General features: G+C 43.1%; 1 protein-coding gene across 3 annotated transcripts in view; it reads right to left on the reverse strand.

Annotated features, from left to right (window-relative positions):
* The window catches only part of LOC122810355 (zinc finger protein 585A-like), a 534,209-nt gene that overhangs the window by 281,138 nt on the left and 230,063 nt on the right, over positions 1-23,008 (reverse strand). For all 3 annotated transcript variants that reach the window (XM_044081935.1, XM_044081936.1, XR_006366088.1), the window contains exon 5: positions 8,574-8,766. In XM_044081935.1, the coding sequence (XP_043937870.1) occupies positions 8,574-8,766 (193 nt within the window). The remainder of the gene's footprint in view (positions 1-8,573; positions 8,767-23,008) is intronic.

The following is a 23,008-nucleotide window of genomic DNA, read 5'->3' on the forward strand; positions in this document are numbered from 1 at the left end:
ATGAAGGGCTCTACAGCCATAAGTGCTTGTAGCTCTGATACTCTTCTAGCTGAAGTGATGGCCAGAAGCAAGCCTGTCTCCAAGAGAGAAATTTTAATTCTGTTGAATATGCAGGTTCAAAGGGGGGCAGGGTGAGCTTTTCCAGCATAAAGTTAAGGTCCCAAGCTGGGGTGGGAGCTCTTCTGGTTGGCTTTAAGTTGTTAGCCCCTCTTAGGAACTGTTTGATGAAGGGGTGTGAGAAGAGGGGTGGCTCTCTGCTGAAATAAGCAGAGATGGGTGAGACATACATTTTAATAGAAGAGAAGGATAGATTCCCGTGTAGTAGGTCTGCCAGGTTATCCAGGATGAGAGGTAGGGAGGGTTGTGCCGTTCCGGCTCCCCTTAGCATGGATCTTGTTTGCTTAGGCTGGCAGCTTGAGGAGAGGTTGGGGAATAAGCCAGGCTGCCAGGTTGAGGGTCTGCAATTAGGGATGCATACATTCTCCATTCCTCTGGGTCAGGAGTGTTGGGATCTGTGGTAGGTGGCAGGGATGACAGGCTGCGCAGCAGTGGGTACCAGTGCTGCGGCCAGTCTGGGGCAATCAGGATTGCCCTCGGTTTTTCCTCCCTTATTTTGAGCAGTACCCCTGAAATGGTGGTAGAGGGGTAAACGCATAGACTGAGAGGTTTACTCACTAGAAGAATTGAGCATCCACTTTCCAGGCCTTGCTGTGAGGTTCCCTGGTGCAGAAATTGCTGAGCTGATGATTGGAGTGGGAGGCAAACAGGTCAACCTTCGGAGTGCCCCATTTCTGGGTTACAAGGGTGAAGGTTCTGTGGTCTCGCTGCCACTCGTGTGGGTCAAGCAGGTTTCTGCTTAAGTTGTCTGCCAGAGAGTTTACAGATCCTGGCAGGAATTGTGCTAGCAGGTGTAGTTGCATGGCTGAGGCCGTGTGCCAAAGGGTCATGGCGAGCCTGCAAAGAGGATAAGAGTGAGTCCCGCCCTGCTTGTTGATATACCACATCACTGTGGTGTTGTCTGTTTTGATCAGTAGAAGTCCCGGGGAGAGTAGGGGTCTAAAAGCTGTCAGGGCATGCTGAACAGCTAACATCTCTTTTTTGGTTGATGTGCAGATGTATTTGATTTGGGCTCCATTGGCCCTGAATGCACCTGCCGTCCAGGTGAGCACCCCAGGCATAGTCTGAAGTGTCTGTGGTGAGGGTGTGGGTGGTGTGGCTGCCCACCAAAGAAAAACTTTCCTTAGGTATCATTGGTATAAGAGTTTCCAGGTTTTGAGAGTGCTGACACCAAAGGCTTTTTAGATACCATTGTAGTTTCCTCACATGCAGTCTGGCATATGGAATGAGTAGAATGCAAGAGGCCATAAACCCTAGAACTTGCAGGATTTTCCTTGGGGATAACTGGGTTTTGGTAGCTGGTAGAGAGAAGTAGTCTGTCGGGTAGGATTGTTTTTCTGGAGTCAGGAATGCCATCTGGGATGCTGTGTCCAGGCTTGCTCCCAGAAATAACATTTTTTGTGTGGGGACTAGTTTTGATTTCTTTTCATTGGTTGTGTACCTCAGGGAGGTCAGTAGGTCCTTTACAAAGGTCAGGTGCTGTAGCAGCTTTTCCTGACTGTCTGCCGGAATCAGGCAGTCGTCTAAGTATGGGTAAATTTGAAAATTTCTTTGTCTGCAAAAAAGCAATGGTGGGAGCCTGACATTTTGTGAAAATTCTGGGAGCAGTAGATAAGCCAAAGGAAAGTGCAGATAACTGAAAGTGCATAGATCCTGCCCTGAAACATAGGCATTTCCTGCATGATTCCCTGATTGGAGTGTGTAGGTAGGCCTCTTTTAGGTCTAGGTTGGCTAACCAAGCATCCCTGGAAAGCATAAGAAGAAGCTGCTGAAGGATGAGGATTTTGAATTTTGGTATCAAAAGAAAGGTGTTTAGAATGGATAGATCGAGGATGGGGCACCATGTGCCCTCTATTCTGGGTAGCAGGTAGAGTCTGGAGTAGAAACCTTGGCCTATCTATTTTGCAGGAGCATGCTCTATTGCCCTCATGGAGAGCAGGGAAAGTACTTGGTTTTTGGCCCCTGCCTACTGGTCTGGAGGAAGATCCGGGAACCCTTTTGAGGTTGGCAGTCTGTGGAAATAAAATTTGTATCCCTGGGACACTATGTTGAGGACCCAGTGGTTGTTGGTAATGGTGGCCCAGTTGCTTGTGTGGAAGGAGAGTTTTCTTCCTAGGGGCACAGGTAGGTGGGCAGAGGGAGGGGGTGGAAGTGTAAAGTCATTGTGAGGTCTTACCATAAGGGGATGGCTCCATTGCTTAGATCTCTGCATTCCCTGGGGCTGTTGTAGGGTGGGTCTGCTTCCCCTGGGTCTGGGTTGAGCTGGCCTGGAGGGGGCTGGAAAGGACCAGTGCTTGGAGGGGCAATGCCTATTGAACCTCGGTGGCTAGACCTGTAAGAGGTCTTTAACAGTCTGCATAGATTTAGCTTTTTCTTCCATCTTCTTTAAGACCTCTTCTGCCTTGGTACCAAATAAGTTGTCCTTGTTCAAGGGAGCGTCCAGTAATTTGGATTTGACATGGTCTGGCAAGGTCTGTTCCTTAAGCCAAGCATGCCTTCTAAGGACAGAACCAGAGACTGCTGCCCTGCAAGATGCTTCTAGGGCGTCAAAACCACATTGTAAGGTGTGCTTAGTTACTTGACTTGCAGAATGCATTAACTCTTGTAACTTTTTATTTTCTGCACAAACTGGAAAAGTAGGCATTTTTTGTTTGAGGAGTTCCATGGTATGCTGCTGATATTTCAGCATGTGGAACTGACAATTTAACGTTTTAATAGCAAGAGTAGCAGAGGTGTATACTTTTTTACCCCATCTGTCTAGTGCTCAGGAATACCTATCTAAGGGGGTTGAATTCTTAGCTGAAGTTGCTTTGATTCCTTTAGATCCTTGAGAGATGACCTCGGGGTCAGCAGTAGGATGTTTAAAAATAAATTTGTGAGAGTCAGGGACTCTAATACCTGTAAGGTTTCCTAGCAGCAGGAGGGAGGGTGTCAGGAGTCAGACTGGATTCCATAAAAACATCATCCACAACATCCTGGACAGGAGGAATTGCCAGAGGTCTGTGCTGCGGTAGATCTAAGGATTCCCTCATTCTCTTTTTTGACTGAGGATAGTCCTGACATTCCCATTGTAAATGCTCCCATAAAGTATGGAGGGTTTCCCCAAAGGAAAAGTCCTCAGGTGGAGAGGCTGAAGGGATGGATTTCTCTGCATCAGAATCCTCATAAGCAGAGAGGGGTTGCATATCTTCATATTCAGATGCATCAGAGTCATCAGACTACTGTTCAGCTAAAACTACTGGGGACAAGTCTCTTTTTCTTTTGGAAGGGGTTGCCTGGCTTCCCCTAATAAGCATTATAAGGTCTTCCGCCATTTTAAGCATTTGATACTGAGGCAAGGAACAGGAGCCTGAGCTTGGGTCGTCATTTTTTTGGGTGTGGTTCGTACCCTGGGCCTTAGAAACTCGGTACTTTTTGAAAGAACTGAATACGCAAATGAGGTCATCAGTCTGTGTCAAGTATCGGTAGTGCGAAGTAGGTCCTCGGAAGCTGGTGCCTGCTCAGCAGCTCCAGACCCATCCAAGGTAGAGACATCCACAGGATCCTTAGTTGAAGAAGAGTCTCGCAGCACACAAAAAGGTCATACATCCAAAAGGGTCTCGGTAGCGGCCTGCCAATCCACAGAAGCGGACATCGAGGGCTGCAAAAGCGCCCCCACTGAGGACCAGAGAACTGATGATGAGCTTGACGGAAGCGTCATTGGCAGTTTTGGACCTGTGCTGTCTGTTTCTGTCTTTATCCTTACATTTTTGCAGAAAATCAGTAGTCGGATGGCTTACCAAAGCCAAATTGGAATTCGAGGACTGACAGCAAAAATATCTAGCTACAATAAGGGCCCGACGACGTAAAGTTCTGGCATTGAACAAAGCACAAAAGTGACATTGGGGGACGTTGTGGTCTGGGCTTAAACAGGTGACGCAGTAAGAATGGAAATCTTGGTGTGGTATTTGCTTTCCACAGGAGAGACAATTGTCACCTTTTTCTGACATTGGTTAGAGCAAGAAAAAAGGATCCCCAACGGGGTATTTAGCTTTAGAAGACTTCAACTTCAATTTGAAAATGAAAACTCAGGTAGTGGCTGACCGACACTCGTGCAAACTTCTTCTGCTTCGGGCTCTTTGGCAAGAAAGACTGATGTAATGGCGTCGGCCTCCTGTTTTTATACCACTGACGACCTGATGTCAGTCCTGGAGCGACAGCAACTAACGCAGAAATACTAAGCCTCTGGTATTCAGGCCAACTGAGGGCTACCCCTGGCAGGATAACCCAAATGTGATGACTGCAACAGTGAAACAAGAAGAACATTTTTACATTGCTGCAGGATCCGAGCCTCACTTATTCATGCACCGGCCCTTGCAGATCACAAAAAAAGAGGATCTGCAGCCATTGATGTGCAGTTTCCTGCTGTCCCTGTAGCCAGCCTGTTGGAAATAGGCATCCTGAGGCAACACAGCAATTGTCTCATGTTTACTGGCAACCACCTTATTCTTAAGCAGTCTGACACAGTATGTGAGAGATGTAATCACACAATGTCTTTGGAGGCAAAGCTCTCACATACAGACATTGATATCTCCAAACATGTGGCCAGCCTCACACACACTCACACACACACACACACACACACACACACACACACACACACACACACACACACACAGAAACACACTATACCTACTGTGGATGAGACACAAACTCACATAAACTTAGGCCCCTAAATGCAATCTATCAAAAGTTCAAAGGCCTCCCAGAGGTTGTCCTCAGAAACCTTCCAAACACTCTACAAAGACAGCACTCCCCAGGACACATACAACCACATCTCAAAAGGTCTCAGCCCTTAAGCCCTTAAGGCAAACTACCATACATCCCAATAAGTTGTTCAATGGAGACTCCCTTGTGAGACAGACAGATGCCCCACTCACTAGGCTGATAAAGAGACAGTCACATCAGTTGTTATCAGGGGCAAGGATCTACCAGATTATACAGGCACTCAGGCCATCGATCCATAACTACCGGTATAACTATCACAGTCCATGTAGACTTTAATGACCTGAGAAGTACCTCCCTGGACTATATGAAGGAAGGCATAATAGAGCTTTCAGACTGTCCCAGGCAGGTATGAGCATAGCAATGAGCAGCATTCCTCCTCCTCCATGGACAATACCACAACATAAACAGAAGATGATTGACTTCGTTACTAGTGTCATTCTAAGACAGTCCAATATTTGTCAGCTTGGGCGGACATTTGCCAGGGATGGTCTGTACCTGTCCCCACTAGGCTTTCAGATATTGGCCATACATTCCACCCCATAGTGCGTTTTTATGCAATACCAACCTGATAAACCTTCCGACATAGTAAAGTCTACTCAAGATACACAAATGGTGTTACTACTCAAACTGAGGAATCTGAACAAGAAGTCCACTCCCTGGAAGTGTTCCTTATCAGCGAATGTGTTGACATCAAAGGCTTTAAACCATGTCTCAGTAACTGCACAGAAGGCATCCTGACAGTACAAGACTATAATACCTTCCACACATTTAGACCAGCTACTGCACAAAAAGGGAAAAGAGGTGCATCAATCTACATAAAAAGTGAGCACACCTCAAGGCTGATCAAACTATATGACAAGCTTGAGCGACTTTATGTTCAACTAACCTTAGGTAAAGCCCCATACCATATCCTTGCAAGCTACAGATCCCCTTCTATGAACCAGGATAACTATACCATGTACTTGAATGTACTGGAGTCATCACCATTCAGGCCAACACCTTACTTGTGGGTGATTTCAACTACCCCACCATCAACTGAGATACATACAAAACTACTAATATGCAGGTTGAAAGATTCCTGGAATTTGTCAATGCAAACACCCTGGAACAGCTAGTCTGCACACCTACTATGAGTGTAAATATCCTGGTCAGATCAGATTACAAAGTAGTCACCTCAGAAATAAATATAAAGCCCAACCTCCCAGTACACGCCAGAAACTTAAGAACTTTTTCATGACTAACTTTCTCCTATTAAGTGATGGCATAACTGAATTCCAAGTCCCCTTCAATCTCAGAAAATACTGTGACCAGTGCAGAAGTGTTTACAGAAACCCTGTATGGACATGTCAATAACTACATAGAAGCAGCAGTACTAAACTGAAATAAACTTAGGACAAACATCAAAAGCAAGCATCCTTAGTGGACTCCCAGTATAAATAGGTTGTACTACAACAACAACAAAAAAAAGAAAACATGTAAAAAAATAAGAAGGGCTACACCCAACAGGTAATAAACATCCCCACCAGTCTCAGCAAGCAAATCAGGGAATTAAGTCCACCAAAGCCAACTTCTGGCTAATGATAACCATAAGGCACTTTTCAGTTATGTAAACAACCTTAAGGGGAACACCCAACAGTGTGCTGAACTGATAGTAAATGAAACTCCCTATACAAAACCGTAGGAAATAGCAAATTTGCTGACCAATAAATTTATCTCCAGTTTCACCACCAGTTACCCCCCGAAAAAAAATACCCTCTACCATTTCTATCCTAACTATCACTAAAAAACAGGTCCTCACTGCACTCTCCAAAGCTAAAAATGCTGCAGTAATAGGCCTGACAATATCTCGGGATACCTTCGAAATAGCTTGAAGCATGACTCATCAGGCCCACTAGAATCTCCACTTAACCACAGCCTCCACACAGGCTTCATTCCTAGAGAATGAAGGACTCAAAAGTCATCCCTCTACACAAAGGGGGACCATCAACAGACCAAGGAAACACAGATCTATAAGTTTGATTAGTCTTACATGCAAGGTCATGGAAAGAATTACTGTGGACCCGATAAGCAAAAACACACAAAATCTTCAAACACTGGACCCATCCTAGTCCAGTTTCGTCATGGGTAGGTTATGCTTACTAAACCTGGTGGACTTCTTCGAGAAGGTCAATAGAACCATGGATGATGGCAAAATGGTGTATACTGCCCTATCTTGACCTGGCAAAGGCATCTGACACAATACTTCAGTCGGGTACTATAGATAAACTCACAAATTTAGGCATAATTCCCTGTCACCTGATAGATAGCCAAAAGGCTCAAGGACAGGGCACATGAAGTTAGGGTGGGGTAGTCCACTTCTGTCCAGTGGCCTGTTATTAGTGACATCCCACAGGGCTTGGTACTGGGACCTCTCCTGTTCAGAATATAATTCCCTGAAGTCAAGGCAAATGTAGACGGCCTTTGAGTGACCACATTTATTGAAGATTGCAAACTGGGTGCAATCACTGAATCTCCCAAATATGTACATATCCTCCAAGGGGGTCTGTCACAGACAAATAACTGATGCCAAAGCCATGGCCTAAAACTCAATGTAAAAAAATGTAAAATTATATCCTTTGGGAAGATGACCAGCCCTGCAAATTGCATTGAAAATACCCCCCCAAGAGTAGACCCAGTGGTAAGGGACTTGGAACTCAAGATGACAGTAACCAAACTTTGATCACCATCTGTCCATGACAGTGAGAAAATCCTCCAAAGTGATACAACTTACAAGTAAAAGCATGGCATCCAGATCTAAGAAGATCACAGTCTCACTACACTTAGCCCTCATTAGACTAAGAATCAGGTACAATGCACCCTTTGATATGTATCTGACCAAGCATTTGCAACAGCTGGAGCAGCCAAACAGATTCTTCACTAAAAGAATACATGGTGTAAATAACATGTCCTATGCAGACCACCTCAAAGCCCTGTACCTGTACTTGGTCTCCTACAGACTTCTGAGAAGTAATCTATACCTAACCTATGTTATGTATTTGTTCTGGCCCTCATGGATCTGATACACATTCACAAAACAAACAGCACCAGAATTACCTGATTTAAACCTGATCTATGAAGTGACATAAACAAAACATGTTGGAGGGACAGATATGCATCTCAGAGATTACCCCTTCACTGGAACAGGCTGTCCTTTCATGCGAAGCTGAGCTCTTCCCCAAGACTATTTAAACACAATTTGGATCAACGGATGTGAGTTCACAAATTTAACCCTGGCTTGTTGCCTGTGCCACTTTTGGACTGGGGCACCTTGTAGATGCTCTAAGGCACAGGCATATATACCTTGGCTGTTCTAGTCCTTGGCCACTGATAATTGGGAAAATGGAGCATAAATGGCTAGACTTACAGGCTACAAGGCTGTTAGCCTAGTAACCTCCTATGAAATGGGAAATTTGCTTACTACTACATAAACTAATAGACTATATATATAACAACCTCATTTCTACTCTAATTGCAGGCCACAAACCTAATGAATCTAGTCTGATCAACAAAAACAAATTACATAAGCCTGCAGACTGGATATATCTGTAATCTTTCTCTACCCAGTGGTACGTCCCAGCCCCCCCCCCACCCACTAAGTCTGCAGTACCTTAACAGATTGTCTTAAAAAAGCAAACACAAAACCATCTTACTTGGAGGTTGAGACTGCTCCTGTGACTCTTGTAAATGAATACACTGCGTACTCCCAAGTGATAAGTCTTTGTGCATTCTGGCCTCATGACGTTGAAGGTGGTGCTTATGGCGAAAAAGGTAGCCACATGTGGAACATTCAAACCTCCCCCTAGTGGCATGGGCACGGATGTGAGCCTTCAGCATCATCTCAGTCTAAAAAATGTAAGAATTAAATAAAAACAAATGACAAAATGGTTACTGCACTTTGAATGCTGCATGAATTACAACCCCAATTTCTTCAATTTTCTGCAGGCCTCAAAAAGATAAATGGCATGACAACTTTTAGTCATAAGTCACGTCACAAGTTATAAATCACAAGTTACAAAGACATGCATTCTAGAGCATTCATATCCGGGCCTCCACTGAAAATTGGCTTTGTTCCAAGTCGGACTTTCCTGGTAAACAAATGTTAAATAAATAAATAAAATAATAAAGTCCAAGTAAAAGTCCCTTTTCTGAAACCAGAACAAGAGGCAACTACCTCCGAAAATACTGAAGTGCATTGCTAAGCTGAAACAGTAAAAAATGACAATATTCACTTACCAAGGACAAAAGTTACTGTCCCAGACCCTTTGTGAAGTTATGACTGCCAGTCTGGGTTGCAAGAAAGATGTGCACACACACACACACACACACACACACACACACACACACACACACACACACACACAAAATCTACTTCTATCAGACCTCTGGTCCAAGTTCCAAGGAGATGCAATTATCTGGTCAAAAAGACTACCACTTTTAAACCATGATTTTCTTTTAGCAGCTGCAACATGGAGAATGCGTACTGAAGAGGTGCTTAAACAAGCTGTGAAAGATGACATATGCTGAAAAACATGCTCTTTTTAAATTATGTAGAATGAAGTACAGTAGCCTTACCTATACAAGTTATATGCTGCTTAGGATATAACAACTGTCAAGCTTCCAAAGCTTTAAGGACACCTTCTATGCACCCAAACCATTAGACAGCTTGAGATGAACTGAAGAAAAAGAGTGGTTTGGGTGCCAAGCCCTTCAGTGTTTTCATACCAATTGAGAGAGGGAGTCTACAGCCCTGAAGAGGTCAGTTCTAGGAAAATAATAATATATATCCTCATCCTGGCAATAAAGACGTACAAAATTAAGGAGTATGGAGGGAGGGAGGGACTGACTACTGCAGCAGTGATCACTCGAACATCTATTGTTATGCTAGGTTTACTTTCATAACTGTACTATGTTCATCATACTGATCACTGCTGCAGTACCATATAGGTTATACAGACTGGGAGGAGGAAGAAAAGCTCAGACGTCCAGTGTACTGACTGGGAGGAGGAATGAGAGCCCTGCATGATGGTCCTAACAAAAACAGACCTAGACCTGGAGAAAGAATCTAATTTGCAGTGTTTTGCAAAGGTATGTACAGAGGGCCAAGTTGCTGCATCTAGAATACTTCTAGAATCCAACCCTTGCCAAAAAGCCTCAGATTAAGCCAAGGCCCTGGCAAAATGAAAATGCCTTGCTGTGGTAGATATAACAAATGGTAATATTATGAGAGAACCAGTTGAAAATAGTCTATTCTGACATACAATGTCCTTTCTTCTTCCCTTTACAAGAAATAAATAACTGAACAGTGTCTGGAGGATTTAGTTCTGTCAAGATAAAATCTAAGTTGTCTGTGGGCATCCAAGATATGGAGCACCCCCTTCTCTTCATTTTTAGGCTCTGACAAGAAGGCATACAAATGAATCTTTTGGGTCAAAGTAAACTCACACCATTCAAGACAAAAATGAAGGATAGGTTCTTAAGGAAGTCTTTTCTTTGTGGAAAATGAGATAAGGTTGTCCAGCCATAGGAGTTTACAACAGAGATACTTTTCTTGTGCAGGTCAGTCGAACCAGTAACATGATTTTCCATGCTAAGAACCTCAAGTCAGCCTGATGAGCTGGTTCAAATGGAACAAAAGTTAATTTTCAAAGACAAAATTAAGATCCCAAGGAGGAGCCACCTATTTTCTAAAAGGTTTGGTATCAAACACCCGTCAAAAACATTTTCACATTTGAAAGACAGAAATCCATAGGCAGACATGCTGAAATGTCCAACAAAGCAAGACAGTCCAGAGAACAGTAATTCTCATAAATAATGTAGAACCAGAAAAACACCAGCTTTAAAAGGGTCTTGGTTCTTGTACTGGCACCACCTATTGTCCATTTGCTAATATATGATTTTCTAGTAGCAGGTTTTCTTGCCTTCTTTAATATTTCCTGAACTTTCACAGAAAATATGTGCCTAAAAGACATTAAAGCTCTATCGTCCAGGCATTTAGTTGCAATTGTTTGAGGTCGGGATGTATCAAACACCCTTTGTCCTGTATGATTAGGTCCAGTCTATGAGGAAGTGTGGTAATTGTCCTTGGCTACTTCCAACAGAAGGGAAAACCACTGTTGCATGGGTCAGAAGGGAGTCACAACAATGATCTTTGGAGAGTCCATCTAAATCTTCACAGTGTGTGGAAAAGCACAGAGAAACATTCCTGTCCGAGGAAAAGAATAATCAAATAAAACAAAAAGCACACCTGAATAAAGGTGCAGTAGTAGAAACGAGCACAGTTCAAACAAAACCACTGGCACCAATGTGAAACAGCAACTTCATTTAATAGCAAAATAGTACAACAAAATGCAAAGCTTTCAGGTATGCAGTACCCTTCTTCAGTGCTAATAACAAACAACAAGAATTCATTCATTTTATACATTGCCAACTAATTACAACACTAATTACACAGCCAATAGAAATAGTCATTCAATTAATACAATACAATTTAGAAAAAAACATTGTGTTAAGAAAATATATTATTAAAAATTTTAATTTTATTTTTATTTTGCATTTGTTGAGCGGGCTAGTCCAACTGGATATATATCCATTTTCAGCAGAGGCCCGGGGAGAAAAGCTCCACATCAAAAAAACATTAATTGCAGTGGTACAATTAAACAAACTAGTGAAAAACGTTTAGTTACATACATCGTATCAGGAATTTAAATACAATACCAAAGGAAAACATATTCATTGAAGGTTGTGTGTTAGGCCCGGCATGCCAGCACGTAAAAATCTACTGCCAATCATTAGCGGACCGGAGTTCCGCTGTGGCGACCCCTAACCGGGAAAAGCCAAAAGAAGACCAAAGGAAAACATATACAGAAAGGTTGTTTATAATAGGAGAGGTTTTCCTCAAGGATAAAAGATCTTTAGATGCTTATAAAAGTGTTAGATTGTTAGGTGAGAAGTGACAGTATGGGAACAAAAGTTAAGTTTGGAGGAAGAGAACAGTAAAGTAGGTAGACACACATAAAATGTTAATCAGGGTTAGTGCAGGGACAGAGCCACTGAAGTAGGTAGACACACATAAAATGTTAATCAGGGTTAGTGCAGGGACAGAGCCACGGAAGTAGGTAGACACACATACAATGTTAATCAGGGTTAGTGCAGGGACAGAGCCACTGAAGTAGGTAGACACACATAAAATGTTAATCAGGGTTAGTGCAGGGACAGAGCCACTGAAGTAGGTAGACACATAAAATGTTAATCAGGGTTAGTGCAGGGACAGAGCCACTGAAGTAGGTAGACACACATACAATGTTAATCAGGGTTAGTGCAGGGACAGAGCCACTGAAGTAGGTAGACACACATAAAATGTTAATCAGGGTTAGTGCAGGGACAGAGCCACTGAAGTAGGTAGACACACATACAATGTTAATCAGGGTTAGTGCAGGGACAGAGCCACTGAAGTAGGTAGACACACATAAAATGTTAATCAGGGTTAGTGCAGGGACAGAGCCACTGAAGTAGGTAGACACACATACAATGTTAATCAGGGTTAGTGCAGGGACACAGCCACGGAAGTAGGTAGACACACATACAATGTTAATCAGGGTTAGTGCAGGGACAGAGCCACTGAAGTAGGTAGACACACATAAAATGTTAATCAGGGTTAGTGCAGGGACAGAGCCACTGAAGTAGGTAGACACATAAAATGTTAATCAGGGTTAGTGCAGGGACAGAGCCACTGAAGTAGGTAGACACACATACAATGTTAATCAGGGTTAGTGCAGGGACAGAGCCACTGAAGTAGGTAGACACACATAAAATGTTAATCAGGGTTAGTGCAGGGACAGAGCCACTGAAGTAGGTAGACACACATACAATGTTAATCAGGGTTAGTGCAGGGACAGAGCCACTGAAGTAGGTAGACACACATAAAATGTTAATCAGGGTTAGTGCAGGGACAGAGCCACTGAAGTAGGTAGACACACATACAATGTTAATCAGGGTTAGTGCAGGGACAGAGCCACTAAAGTAGGTAGACACACATAAAATGTTAATCAGGGTTAGTGCAGGGACAGAGCCACTGAAGTAGGTAGACACACATACAATGTTAATCAGGGTTAGTGCAGGGACAGAGCCACTGAAGTAGGTAGACACACATACAATGTTAATCAGGGTTAGTGCAGGGACAGAGCCACTGAAGTAGGTAGACACACATACAATGTTAATCAGGGTTAGTGCAGGGACAGAGCCACTGAAGTAGGTAGACACACATAAAATGTTAATCAGGGTTAGTGCAGGGACAGAGCCACTGAAGTAGGTAGACACACATACAATGCTAATCAGGGTTAGTGCAGGGACAGAGCCACTAAAGTAGGTAGACACACATAAAATGTTAATCAGGGTTAGTGCAGGGACAGAGCCACTGAAGTAGGTAGACACACATACAATGTTAATCAGGGTTAGTGCAGGGACAGAGCCACTGAAGTAGGTAGACACACATACAATGTTAATCAGGGTTAGTGCAGGGACAGAGCCACTGAAGTAGGTAGACACACATACAATGTTAATCAGGGTTAGTGCAGGGACAGAGCCACTGAAGTAGGTAGACACACATACAATGTTAATCAGGGTTAGTGCAGGGACAGAGCCACTGAAGTAGGTAGACACATATAAAATGTTAATCAGGGTTAGTGCAGGGACAGAGCCACTGAAGTAGGTACACACACATAAAATGTTAATCAGGGTTAGTGCAGGGACAGAGCCACTGAAGTAGGTAGACACACATAAAATGTTAATCAGGGTTAGTGCAGGGGCAGAGCCACTGAAGTAGGTAGACACACATAAAATGTTAATCAGGGTTAGTGCAGGGACAGAGCCACTGAAGTAGGTAGACACACATACAATGTTAATCAGGGTTAGTGCAGGGACAGAGCCACTGAAGTAGGTAGACACACATAAAATGTTAATCAGGGTTAGTGCAGGGACAGAGCCATTGAGTTTTGAAGTGAATTTTGAGTTGAGATTTAAAACTTGGAAGTGAGGAAATTGCAGTAAGATTTTCAGGAAGAGAGTTCTAGGTTTTCCCAACTGTGTTAGAGAACAAGGAATTACCAGCCATATTGTTGGATGTAGTGGTATTCACAAGTACTTTATTTGAAAAGCGTAAGCTTTTAAGATTACTGTAAGGGGTAAAAAGGGTAGTGAGTATGGGAGCTTTAGAGGGTTTGTACAGGATTTTGTGAGCTATTGTAAGTTGATGAAATTGAATCAAATTCTGAAGTTCAAGCCATCCTAAGTGTTTTAGGTTTAAGCAGTGGTGGGTTCTAAATGTAGAGCCAGAGGCAAATCTGGCAATATTATTGTATGCAACTGCAAGTTTGCTGTAGTTCCTTTTGGACAGATAAGTGTAAATAGGGGAGGCATAGAGGAGAGTGGAGATAAGATGGGTATGGGCAATGGTAGTTCTGGCAAGAGGAGTAAGGAAGGGTTTAATTCTGTAGAGGGAGCCCAGTTTTTTGTTGACTAATTGTATAGTGTTGTTAATGTGAGTATCAAAGTTTAGTTTATTGTCTATCCCAACTCCAAGGAGTCAGATTGTTGGATCAGGTGATATGATTGTGCCATTGTTTGATTTTACTGCGAAGTGTAGAGGAGTGGATTTTTAGGTGGGAGAGAAAAGTAAGAGTTTTGTTTTCTTGGGGTTCAGGATTAGGCATTGTGTTAAGAACCATGTCTCAACAGTCTGGAATACCTGCTGGTTGAGGGTGAACAGTTCAGAGGAAGATGAGGCTGAGCAAATTAAAGTAGAATCATCTGCATATTGTATGAAGATGGCTTGGGGAATATTAGTATGAAGGTCATTAATGAAAATAGAAAAAAGGAGAGGGCCCAGGATGGAGCCTTGAGGGACACCAAGGGTAATAGGGAGGTGATTGGACAAGTTATTGTCCCAACGCACTGCCTGTTGCCTGTTGTGAAGATAGGACTGGAACTATTTTACTGAGCTTGTGTGTAGTGCAAGGGATTTTAGTAAATGTATCAGTAGCTGGTGGTTAACCATGTCGAAAGCTTCAGATAAGTCTATAAAGAGGGCTGAGGTAAGAATATTGTTATTACGATTTTTATTAATGCAGTCAGAGAAGGATAGGAGGGCAGAGGTGGTAATATGGAATGGTCTACAACCATGTTGACAGTTAGCCAGTAGATTATTATTTATTAAGTGATTGAGGAGGAGTTTGTGTATGCATCTTTCCATGATTTTGGCCAGGGGGGAGAGTAAGGCTATGGGTCAATAATTTGAGCGTTCAGTTGAGTTACCACTTTTGTAAAAGGGAATAATATGGGATATTTCCATACTGATGGGATGTAACCTTCGAGAATGGTTCTACTAATCAGGATGGAAATGGGATAGGCTACTGCTTTAGCTGCTATTTTTAGATATTGAGCAGGCAGAAGGTTTGCTGACAGAGAGGACGATTTAAGTTTGTGGAGAAGTGTGCAAATGAGAGATGTGGGAACTGGTTGTAGTTGGAGTGTTGGAATAGAGACATTTGAGGAAGTGGTGAGATTGGAGATATCGGGGGACAGGTGGTTGGAAAGAGACTGGACAGTTTCAGTAAAGAAGGTATTAAAGGCATCTGCAACCTGTTTTGGGTTATCTTGGGGGGATGCCTGAGGGGGAGGGTGTGTCAGAGTGGCCAGGTTTTGGGAGACTATTTATACCTGCCCAGAACTTTTGTGGTTTATCTTGGTTAGTCTGTTGTAAATGGAAGTAGTAGTTTCTTTTATCTAGAAGTACAGCTTTTTTATAATGTTTCTTAATTGTTTGAAGTTGAGTTGATGTGTGGGGTCTCTAGTAGTTTGAAATTTGGCCCAGAGTTTGTTTTTAAGTATAATTTTTTGCCTAGTATCTTTTGATAGCCAAGGGGCGGGTTTACAGCTTTTTCTGATAGATCGTGAAGGGGCATGTGAATCAAGAATGGATACGAATTACAGCATCATCTAGAGAAAGGTGTTTCAGGGGTGCCCAGTTGCAAGGTCTGAGATCAGCTTGGAAAGAGTCAGGGTTGAAGTTTTTATTTGTTCTAACTATTCTGTAAGTTGTTAGGTTGGAGGTTTCAGTTTTGTGTCTATTAGGTTAGTTAGTGCATGATCACTTACATCCTCAGGAAGGGTTCCTACTTTATATGTTTGGTGGTGACTATTTACCAGAATCCAATCTAGTATGCTTTCTTTGTTGGAAGGTTTATTAGTTCTGGTAGGAGAGTGAATGGCTTGGGTAAAACCATGAAGGTTTAAGTGGGTGGAAGGGTGTTCTGAGGAACATGCCTTCTTTCATATGAATATTATTTAAAACATTCATATTATTACCTATAATTTCATTTGTTTTAGTTTTAAAAAGTACAGTTGTGTACACTTACCATAAATGTAGATGTTCGAGTGTATTCACTGTTGCAGTCATTACATTTGGGTAATCTGCTGGCAGGTTGCCCTCAGTCGGCCTGATTAACAAAGTCTTGGGTCCTGCATCGGTTGCTGTCCCTTCTTCCATGACGTCAGGTCGTCAGGGGTATAAAACATGCAGCCGACGCCATTACATTAGTTTTTCTTGCCCCAGATGTCAGGTGCCCCCCCAAATGGTGAGCAAATAAAATTAAAAACACAAAAAATAGACCTCCAACCAAAAGCAAATACACCAAAAGGGCTTTTAAGCATAGTGAAAGAAAGCAGAGGTATAGCCAGAGAAAAATAGGGGGCTGGAGGGAGGGTAACCAGGACTGCAACAGTGAATACACTCTAACATCTACATTTACGGTAAGTGTACACAACTGTACTATGTTCTTCGTGTTTCACTGTTGCAGTCATTACATTTGGGTAGATTCCCAAAGCTATGGTTGGGTGGTGGGAATTATACAGCATTAGGACCAGCTATAAGGCCCTGCAGGACAGCAGTGGCAAAGCCAGCTCTGGATTTAGAGAAAAGTGGTAAATGGTAATGTTTGGTGAAAGTATGAACTGAGCTCCAGGTAGCAGCTTTTAGAATGTCCCTGGTAGGAACACCTCTGAGAAAGGCTGTTGAAGTAGATGCAGCCCTGGTGGAATGGGATCTGATCCCCTGGGGGATAGTTTTTCCATGGTGAATATAGCAGAAACGAATACAATGGCTTATCCATTTGGAAATAGTTTGTCTGAAATAGCCTTTCCCTCTGCCCCTGCAGCAAATGCTACCAGCAGCTGTTCTGATTTTCTTTGAGATTTAGTCCTGTTTAAGTAAAATCTAAGTTGTCTGTGTACATCCAATGAATGCAGAATCCGCTCCCCCTTGTTCTGTGGATTGGGAAAGAAAGGTGGCAAATGAATGATCTGATTAAGAGCCACACTGGATACCAACTTAGGCATGAAGTATGGATTGGTCCTGAGAGATAACCTGTCTGCATGAAAAATGATGAAAGGCTCCACTGCCATAAGAGCCTATAATTCGGAAATCCTTCTAGCTGAAGTGACTGCTAAAAGGAAAGCTATTTTCCAGGAGAGAACTTTTAAGTCTTCAGTAGCAGCTGGCTCGAAAGGAGAGAGAGTGAGCTTCTCCAATACAAAATTGAAGCCCCAGGCAGGGGTTGGAGCTCTCCTGGGTGTTCTTAAGTTTTTGGCCCCTCTGAGATACTGCTTTAGCAGAGAATGAGAGAAGAGGGGAAGTTCTGTTTTGTAATGAGCTGAAATGGCTGAGGCATGGATTTTTATGGAAGAAAGGGACAGGCCCTTGTGAAGCATCTCAGTTAAGTATTGCAAAATCTGAGGAATGTTGGGCACTGCTGTGCTTATCCCTTGAGACTTGATTCCAGGCACAGAATATTTTCCATTTGTCAGCATAAGATTTTCTAGTACTAGTCTTCTCGCCTCCAAAATGACATCCATCACAGGTTTGCTGATGTTTGGGATGTTAAGGGTGAATTTAGGTGATTAGCCACGCTGCAAGATTCAAAGTTTGGAGCTGAGCGTGCAAAGTTTGGTTGTTCAGCTTTGACAGTAATTAAGGTGTCTGAGGCAGGTGCCATGGTGGAAGGTGTGACACACTGCACAGGAGTGTGTACCAGTGCTGGCAAGGCCAGTCTGCAGCAATAAAAATCATTTTTGGTTTGTCATGTTTGACTTTTAGTAGAACTTTAGAGAGCAGAGGCAGAGGGGGAAGGCATAGACTGATAGGTTTTTCCAGCTGAAGGACAGAGCATCCACTTTCCAGGCTTTTTTGTGATGAGTTCTTGTGCCAAATTTGTCCAACTGATAGTTCTGGGGTGAGGCAAAAAGATCCATGTCTGGGCTCTCCCAATTGTGTGTCAACATGTTGAAAATCCGTGGTTCCAGTTTCCATTCATGTGTGTCCATGAGATTTCTACTTAGTTCGTCTGCCAGAGTATTCAGCTTTCCTGGCAGAAATTGAGCTTGTAGTTGTACTTGATAGGTCAAGGCCGTGTTCCACAATGCCATGGCTAGTCTGCAAAGGGGGTAGGAGTGTGTACCCCCCCGCTTGTTTATGTACCACATAACCGTGGTGTTGTCTGTCTTTAACAGAAATTGTCCTGGATGAAGGTAGTCTTTGAAGGCTGTCAGTGCATTCTGTACAGCTAGCATTTCTTTTTGATTGATATGAAGGTGCATTTGATTTGGGCTCCATTTGCCCTGATTGCCCTTCCCTGCCAGATGAGCCCCCCCCCGCCCCCCCCAAGCATAGTCTGATGCGTCTGTAGTTAGGATTTGGGTGGCAGGGGCTGGTGTCAATGACAGTCCCTTGTTTTGGTGGCAGGCCTCTGCTCACCATAGGAACTCTAGTTGCAGGCAAGGTATGATAGGAATCATTGTTTCCAGGCTGTGACAATGTTGACTCCATAAACTTTTTAAGTACCACTGAAGTTTCCTCATATGCAGTCTTGCACATGGAATTAGAATGAACCCCAAGGCTTGCAGAATTTGTCTTGCAGATAGCAAGGATTTTGTGGCCACCTGTTTGAAGTAAGTCATCAAATGAATTTGCTTTTCTGGTGTAAGGAAAGCCATCCGGGCAGTTGTATTCAAGCTTGCACCCAGGAATGTAATTTTTTGAGAGGGTACCAGTTGTGATTTCTTTTCGTTTATAGTGTACCCTAGACAAGATAGAACCCTTTTTACAAACGCCAGATGTTTTAGAAGAATATCCTTGTTTTCTGCCTGAATTAGACAATCGTCCAGGTATGGATATATTTGAATATTTCTTTGCCTGCAAAATGCAATTACTGGAGCCAGGCACTTTGTAAAGACCCTGGGTGCAGTAGATAAGCCAAAGGGCAGTGCAGGGAACTGGTAATGCAAGTAGCCTGCTTTGAAGCAGAGGAATCTTCTGCAGGATTCCCTGATTGGGATATGCAGGTAAGCCTCTTTTAAATCTAGAGTTGCCAACCAGGCATCTTTGCCTAGCATAGGAAGTAACTGGTGAAGAGTCAGCATCTTGAATTCTGCAATGTCCAGAAAGGTGTTTAGAGTAGATAAGTCCAGAATTGGACACCATGATTTGTCTTTTCTGGGTACCAGGAAAAGTCTGGAATAGAAACCTTGTCCCTTTTCCTCTTCTGGTACTGGTTGAATAGCCCCCATGCTCATGAGGGAAAGTACTTGTTTCTGGGCCTCTGCCCACTGATTTGGGGGCAGGTCTGGCCATCCATTTGGAAATGGCAACATGTGGAAATGAAAAATGTATCCCTGGGATACTATAGTTAAAGCCCATTTGTTTTGGGTTATAAGTTGCCAGTTTCTTGCATGGAGAGCCACTTTTCCCCCCAAAGGGGCTGCTAAAACCTAAGTGCTTGGTATGTGTAAAGGGAAGTCATTGAGACTGCTTACCATAGGGAGGTGTCTTATTGTTTCCAGATTTGGAAGAGGAGGTACCCCATTGTTTTGTTCTGAAAGTCCCTTGAGACTGAAACCTGGTGCCTTTGGAGTGTCTGGGTTTGACTTGAGTGGCTCTCGAAGGAACTGGAAAGGGCCAGTTCTTCGTAGGCCAGTGCCTACTAAATCTTGGAGGTTGCACTTGTAAGAAATCTTTCACAGTTTGCATAGATTTAGATTTATCTTCCATCTTTTTTAGAACTTCTTCAGCCTTATTACCAAAGAGACGGTCCTGTTGTAAAGGAGCATCCAACAACTTTGCTTTAACACGATCAGGCAGAGTTTGCTCTTTGAGCCAAGCATGCCTTCTTAGCACAGATCTAGTTACAGCAGCCCTGCAAGAGGCCTCCTAAGAATCAAAACCACATTGCAAAGTATGTTTTCCAACTTGTTCAGCTGAATGCAATAGCTCCTGTAAATCTTTATTTTCCAGACAGTCAGAAATTAACATCATTTTCTGTTTAAGCAGTCCCATGATATGCTGTTGATATTTAAGCATATGAAATTGACAATTTAAAGTCCTGATTGCCAAGGGTGCAGAAGTGTAAACCTTCTTACCCCATCTATCCAGCGTCCTGGAATCTCTATCAGAAGGGGTAGGTTTTTAGCAGTAGAAGCCTTAATGCCCTTGGGACCCTGAGAAATGGTTTCATGATCCGCAAGAGGATTTTTGAAAAGGAATTTGTGGGAGTCGGGAACCCTGTAGTATCCGTCTGGCTTACAAGGAGCCGGAGGCAGAGAATCAGGAACCATACTAGATTCTGAAAAAACATCATCAGCAACGTCTAGAACAGGAGGTATAGCCAAAGGCCTATGCTGAGGAAGAAGAAGAAAATCCCTAAGTCTCTTTTTAGATTCAGAAAAATTCTGACTCTCCCAGTGGAAATGTTCCCTTAAGGTATGTAAAGTTTCCCCAAAGAATAATCCTCAGGGGGAGAAGCAGAAGGAATGGAATCTTCGGCATCAGAGTCCTCATAAGTAGGTATAGACAATTCCTGCTCATTAGAAGAATCAGAAGAAATAGAATCCTGTTCAGAAGATTCATAGTCAATATCTTGCCAAGGCATCCTAGAAAGGGGGGGGGGGGGGGTTGACTACCCCTGATCAGAGTAATTAAATCTTCAGCCATTTTGATAATTTGTTTCTTAGGCATAGGGGCCTGCACATGTGGCCTAGGCATTGTTTTTTTAGACATAGGTCGAGATTTTGGCCTTAGTTTCGAAGATGGCGTCAGTCTAATATACAAATTTGTAGGCCTGAAAACACCCACAGAAGCCGGTGCCTGCACAGCGGCTCCAGACCCATCCAAGGTAGAGACATCTGCGGGTTCCATAATTGAAGCATCTCGCAGCATACTGGACTCCGAATGGGTCTCAGTAGACGCCTGCGAATCAGAATTAGCTGGTATCAGGGGCTGCAAAAGCACCTCACTGAGTACCGGCAAACTGGCGACTGGCTTAGGAGAAGCGTCCTCAGCAGTTTTGGACCTCAACTGCCTCTGTCTTTTTCTTTGCGTTTTTTAGGTATTCCAGTAGTTGGATTGCTAACCGACGACATTTCTGGATAATTAAAACGTGAGCCAAAATATTTAGAAGCAAAAATGTACCGACGTTTAACAGTGCATTGATTAAATAAAGCACAGAACCGATAGCATGGTACGTCGTGGTCAGGACCTAGGCAAGGTATACAGTACAAATGGAAATCCTTATGAGGTATTTGCTTCCCATAAGTAATGCAATTATTAACTTTTACTGACATTGTTAAGGAGCAAGAAAAAGTTTCCCCAACAGGGTACTTATCTTTTTAGTTGAAGACTTCGGATCTGAATCTCAAAAACGAAAATTTCAGGAGTCGGCCGACCAGCACTTGCGAGCTGCTTCTGCTTCAGGCACTGAGCGGCAAGAAAGACTAATGTAATGGCGTCGGCTGCATGTTTTATACTCCTGATGACCTGATGTCATGGAAGAAGGGACAGCAACCGACGCAGGACCCAAGACTTTGTTAATCAGGCCGACTGAGGGCAACCTGCCAGCAGATTACCCAAATGTAATGACTGCTACAGTGAAACACGAAGAACATCTGGTTTAACTGAAATTATTTGATTAGTACCTGGTGGATATTCAGCTTGCAAACGTAAAATCCAATTATATTCCTTATTTTCTAATTTTGTATTTAAATCACCCCTTCTTATAGATTTAATCATGATTTCAACATCCCTAAACTTAAAAAGTACAGTTCATAGGTTCATACTAGGCTATCTGCCCTGGGGCAATTATAAGCCTAGCCCGATTCTGTATGGCTTACGCCACCCCTTGATTTGAGTATACTGTGCCCTTTTTAAGGTTTAGTTTACTGTGCCTCTGTCTAATAGTGACACGGGAGAAATCCCTGGGACAAACCTACGATCTCCCATCCACTTATCGAGATTCTTCTTGAAGAGATTCAGTGAGGTGCTCTGCCTCACATGAACTGGAATTCTATTCCAGAGCGAACGGAGCCTCTGGGTTATGAACCTGTCCCTCCAGCAAGTTCTATTTATTTCTGTGCTGAGGTTCAAGTCCCTCGAGCGTGTGGCTCTAAGGGATTTAGATTTACTGAGGTGGAGCATGTCCATTAATTCTGGATTTGACATAGCTTTGTATGTCAGGCATAGATCGCCTCAAAGTAGGCGGTATGCAACTGAGTAGAGCTGGAGTTTTTTTAACCGAGCAGCATATGGCATCTGTTTGAGACCCTTGATCCTCTTGGTGAGATACTTTTGGGGTCTTTCCAATTGCTGCAGGTGTCGGGTAAGGTACATCCCAAAAGGGGCATTGTATTCTATGATGGGCCTGATGAGGGATGAATAAAGGGGCATGATTACCTCTCTTGATCTAGATGTGAAACCCTTCGTGATGAGGTGGGCTATGTAGAAAGTCTTTCTAACCACTTTGGCAATGTGGTTTTCAAAGGAGAGATTGCTATCAACTTGGGTCCCCAGGTCCCTAATAACTTTCTCTGTACTTAAAGGGTTTCCGCCTATGTGGTAATTTGTGGGCACATTGTTTTTGCCAAAGGGTATGACTATACATTTTTTGGCATTTAGCTTTAAACCATGGCGCTGACACCAGTTATCTGTTTCTGTGAGACCTTTTTGAAGGATGTTTGTGTCAGCTAGAGAGTTGATTATGGCGCCCAG

Source organism: Protopterus annectens, chromosome 8.part1, assembly GCF_019279795.1.
Source record: "Protopterus annectens isolate FY-2018-M chromosome 8.part1, PAN1.0, whole genome shotgun sequence".
Taxonomy (NCBI): Eukaryota; Metazoa; Chordata; order Ceratodontiformes; family Protopteridae; genus Protopterus; species Protopterus annectens.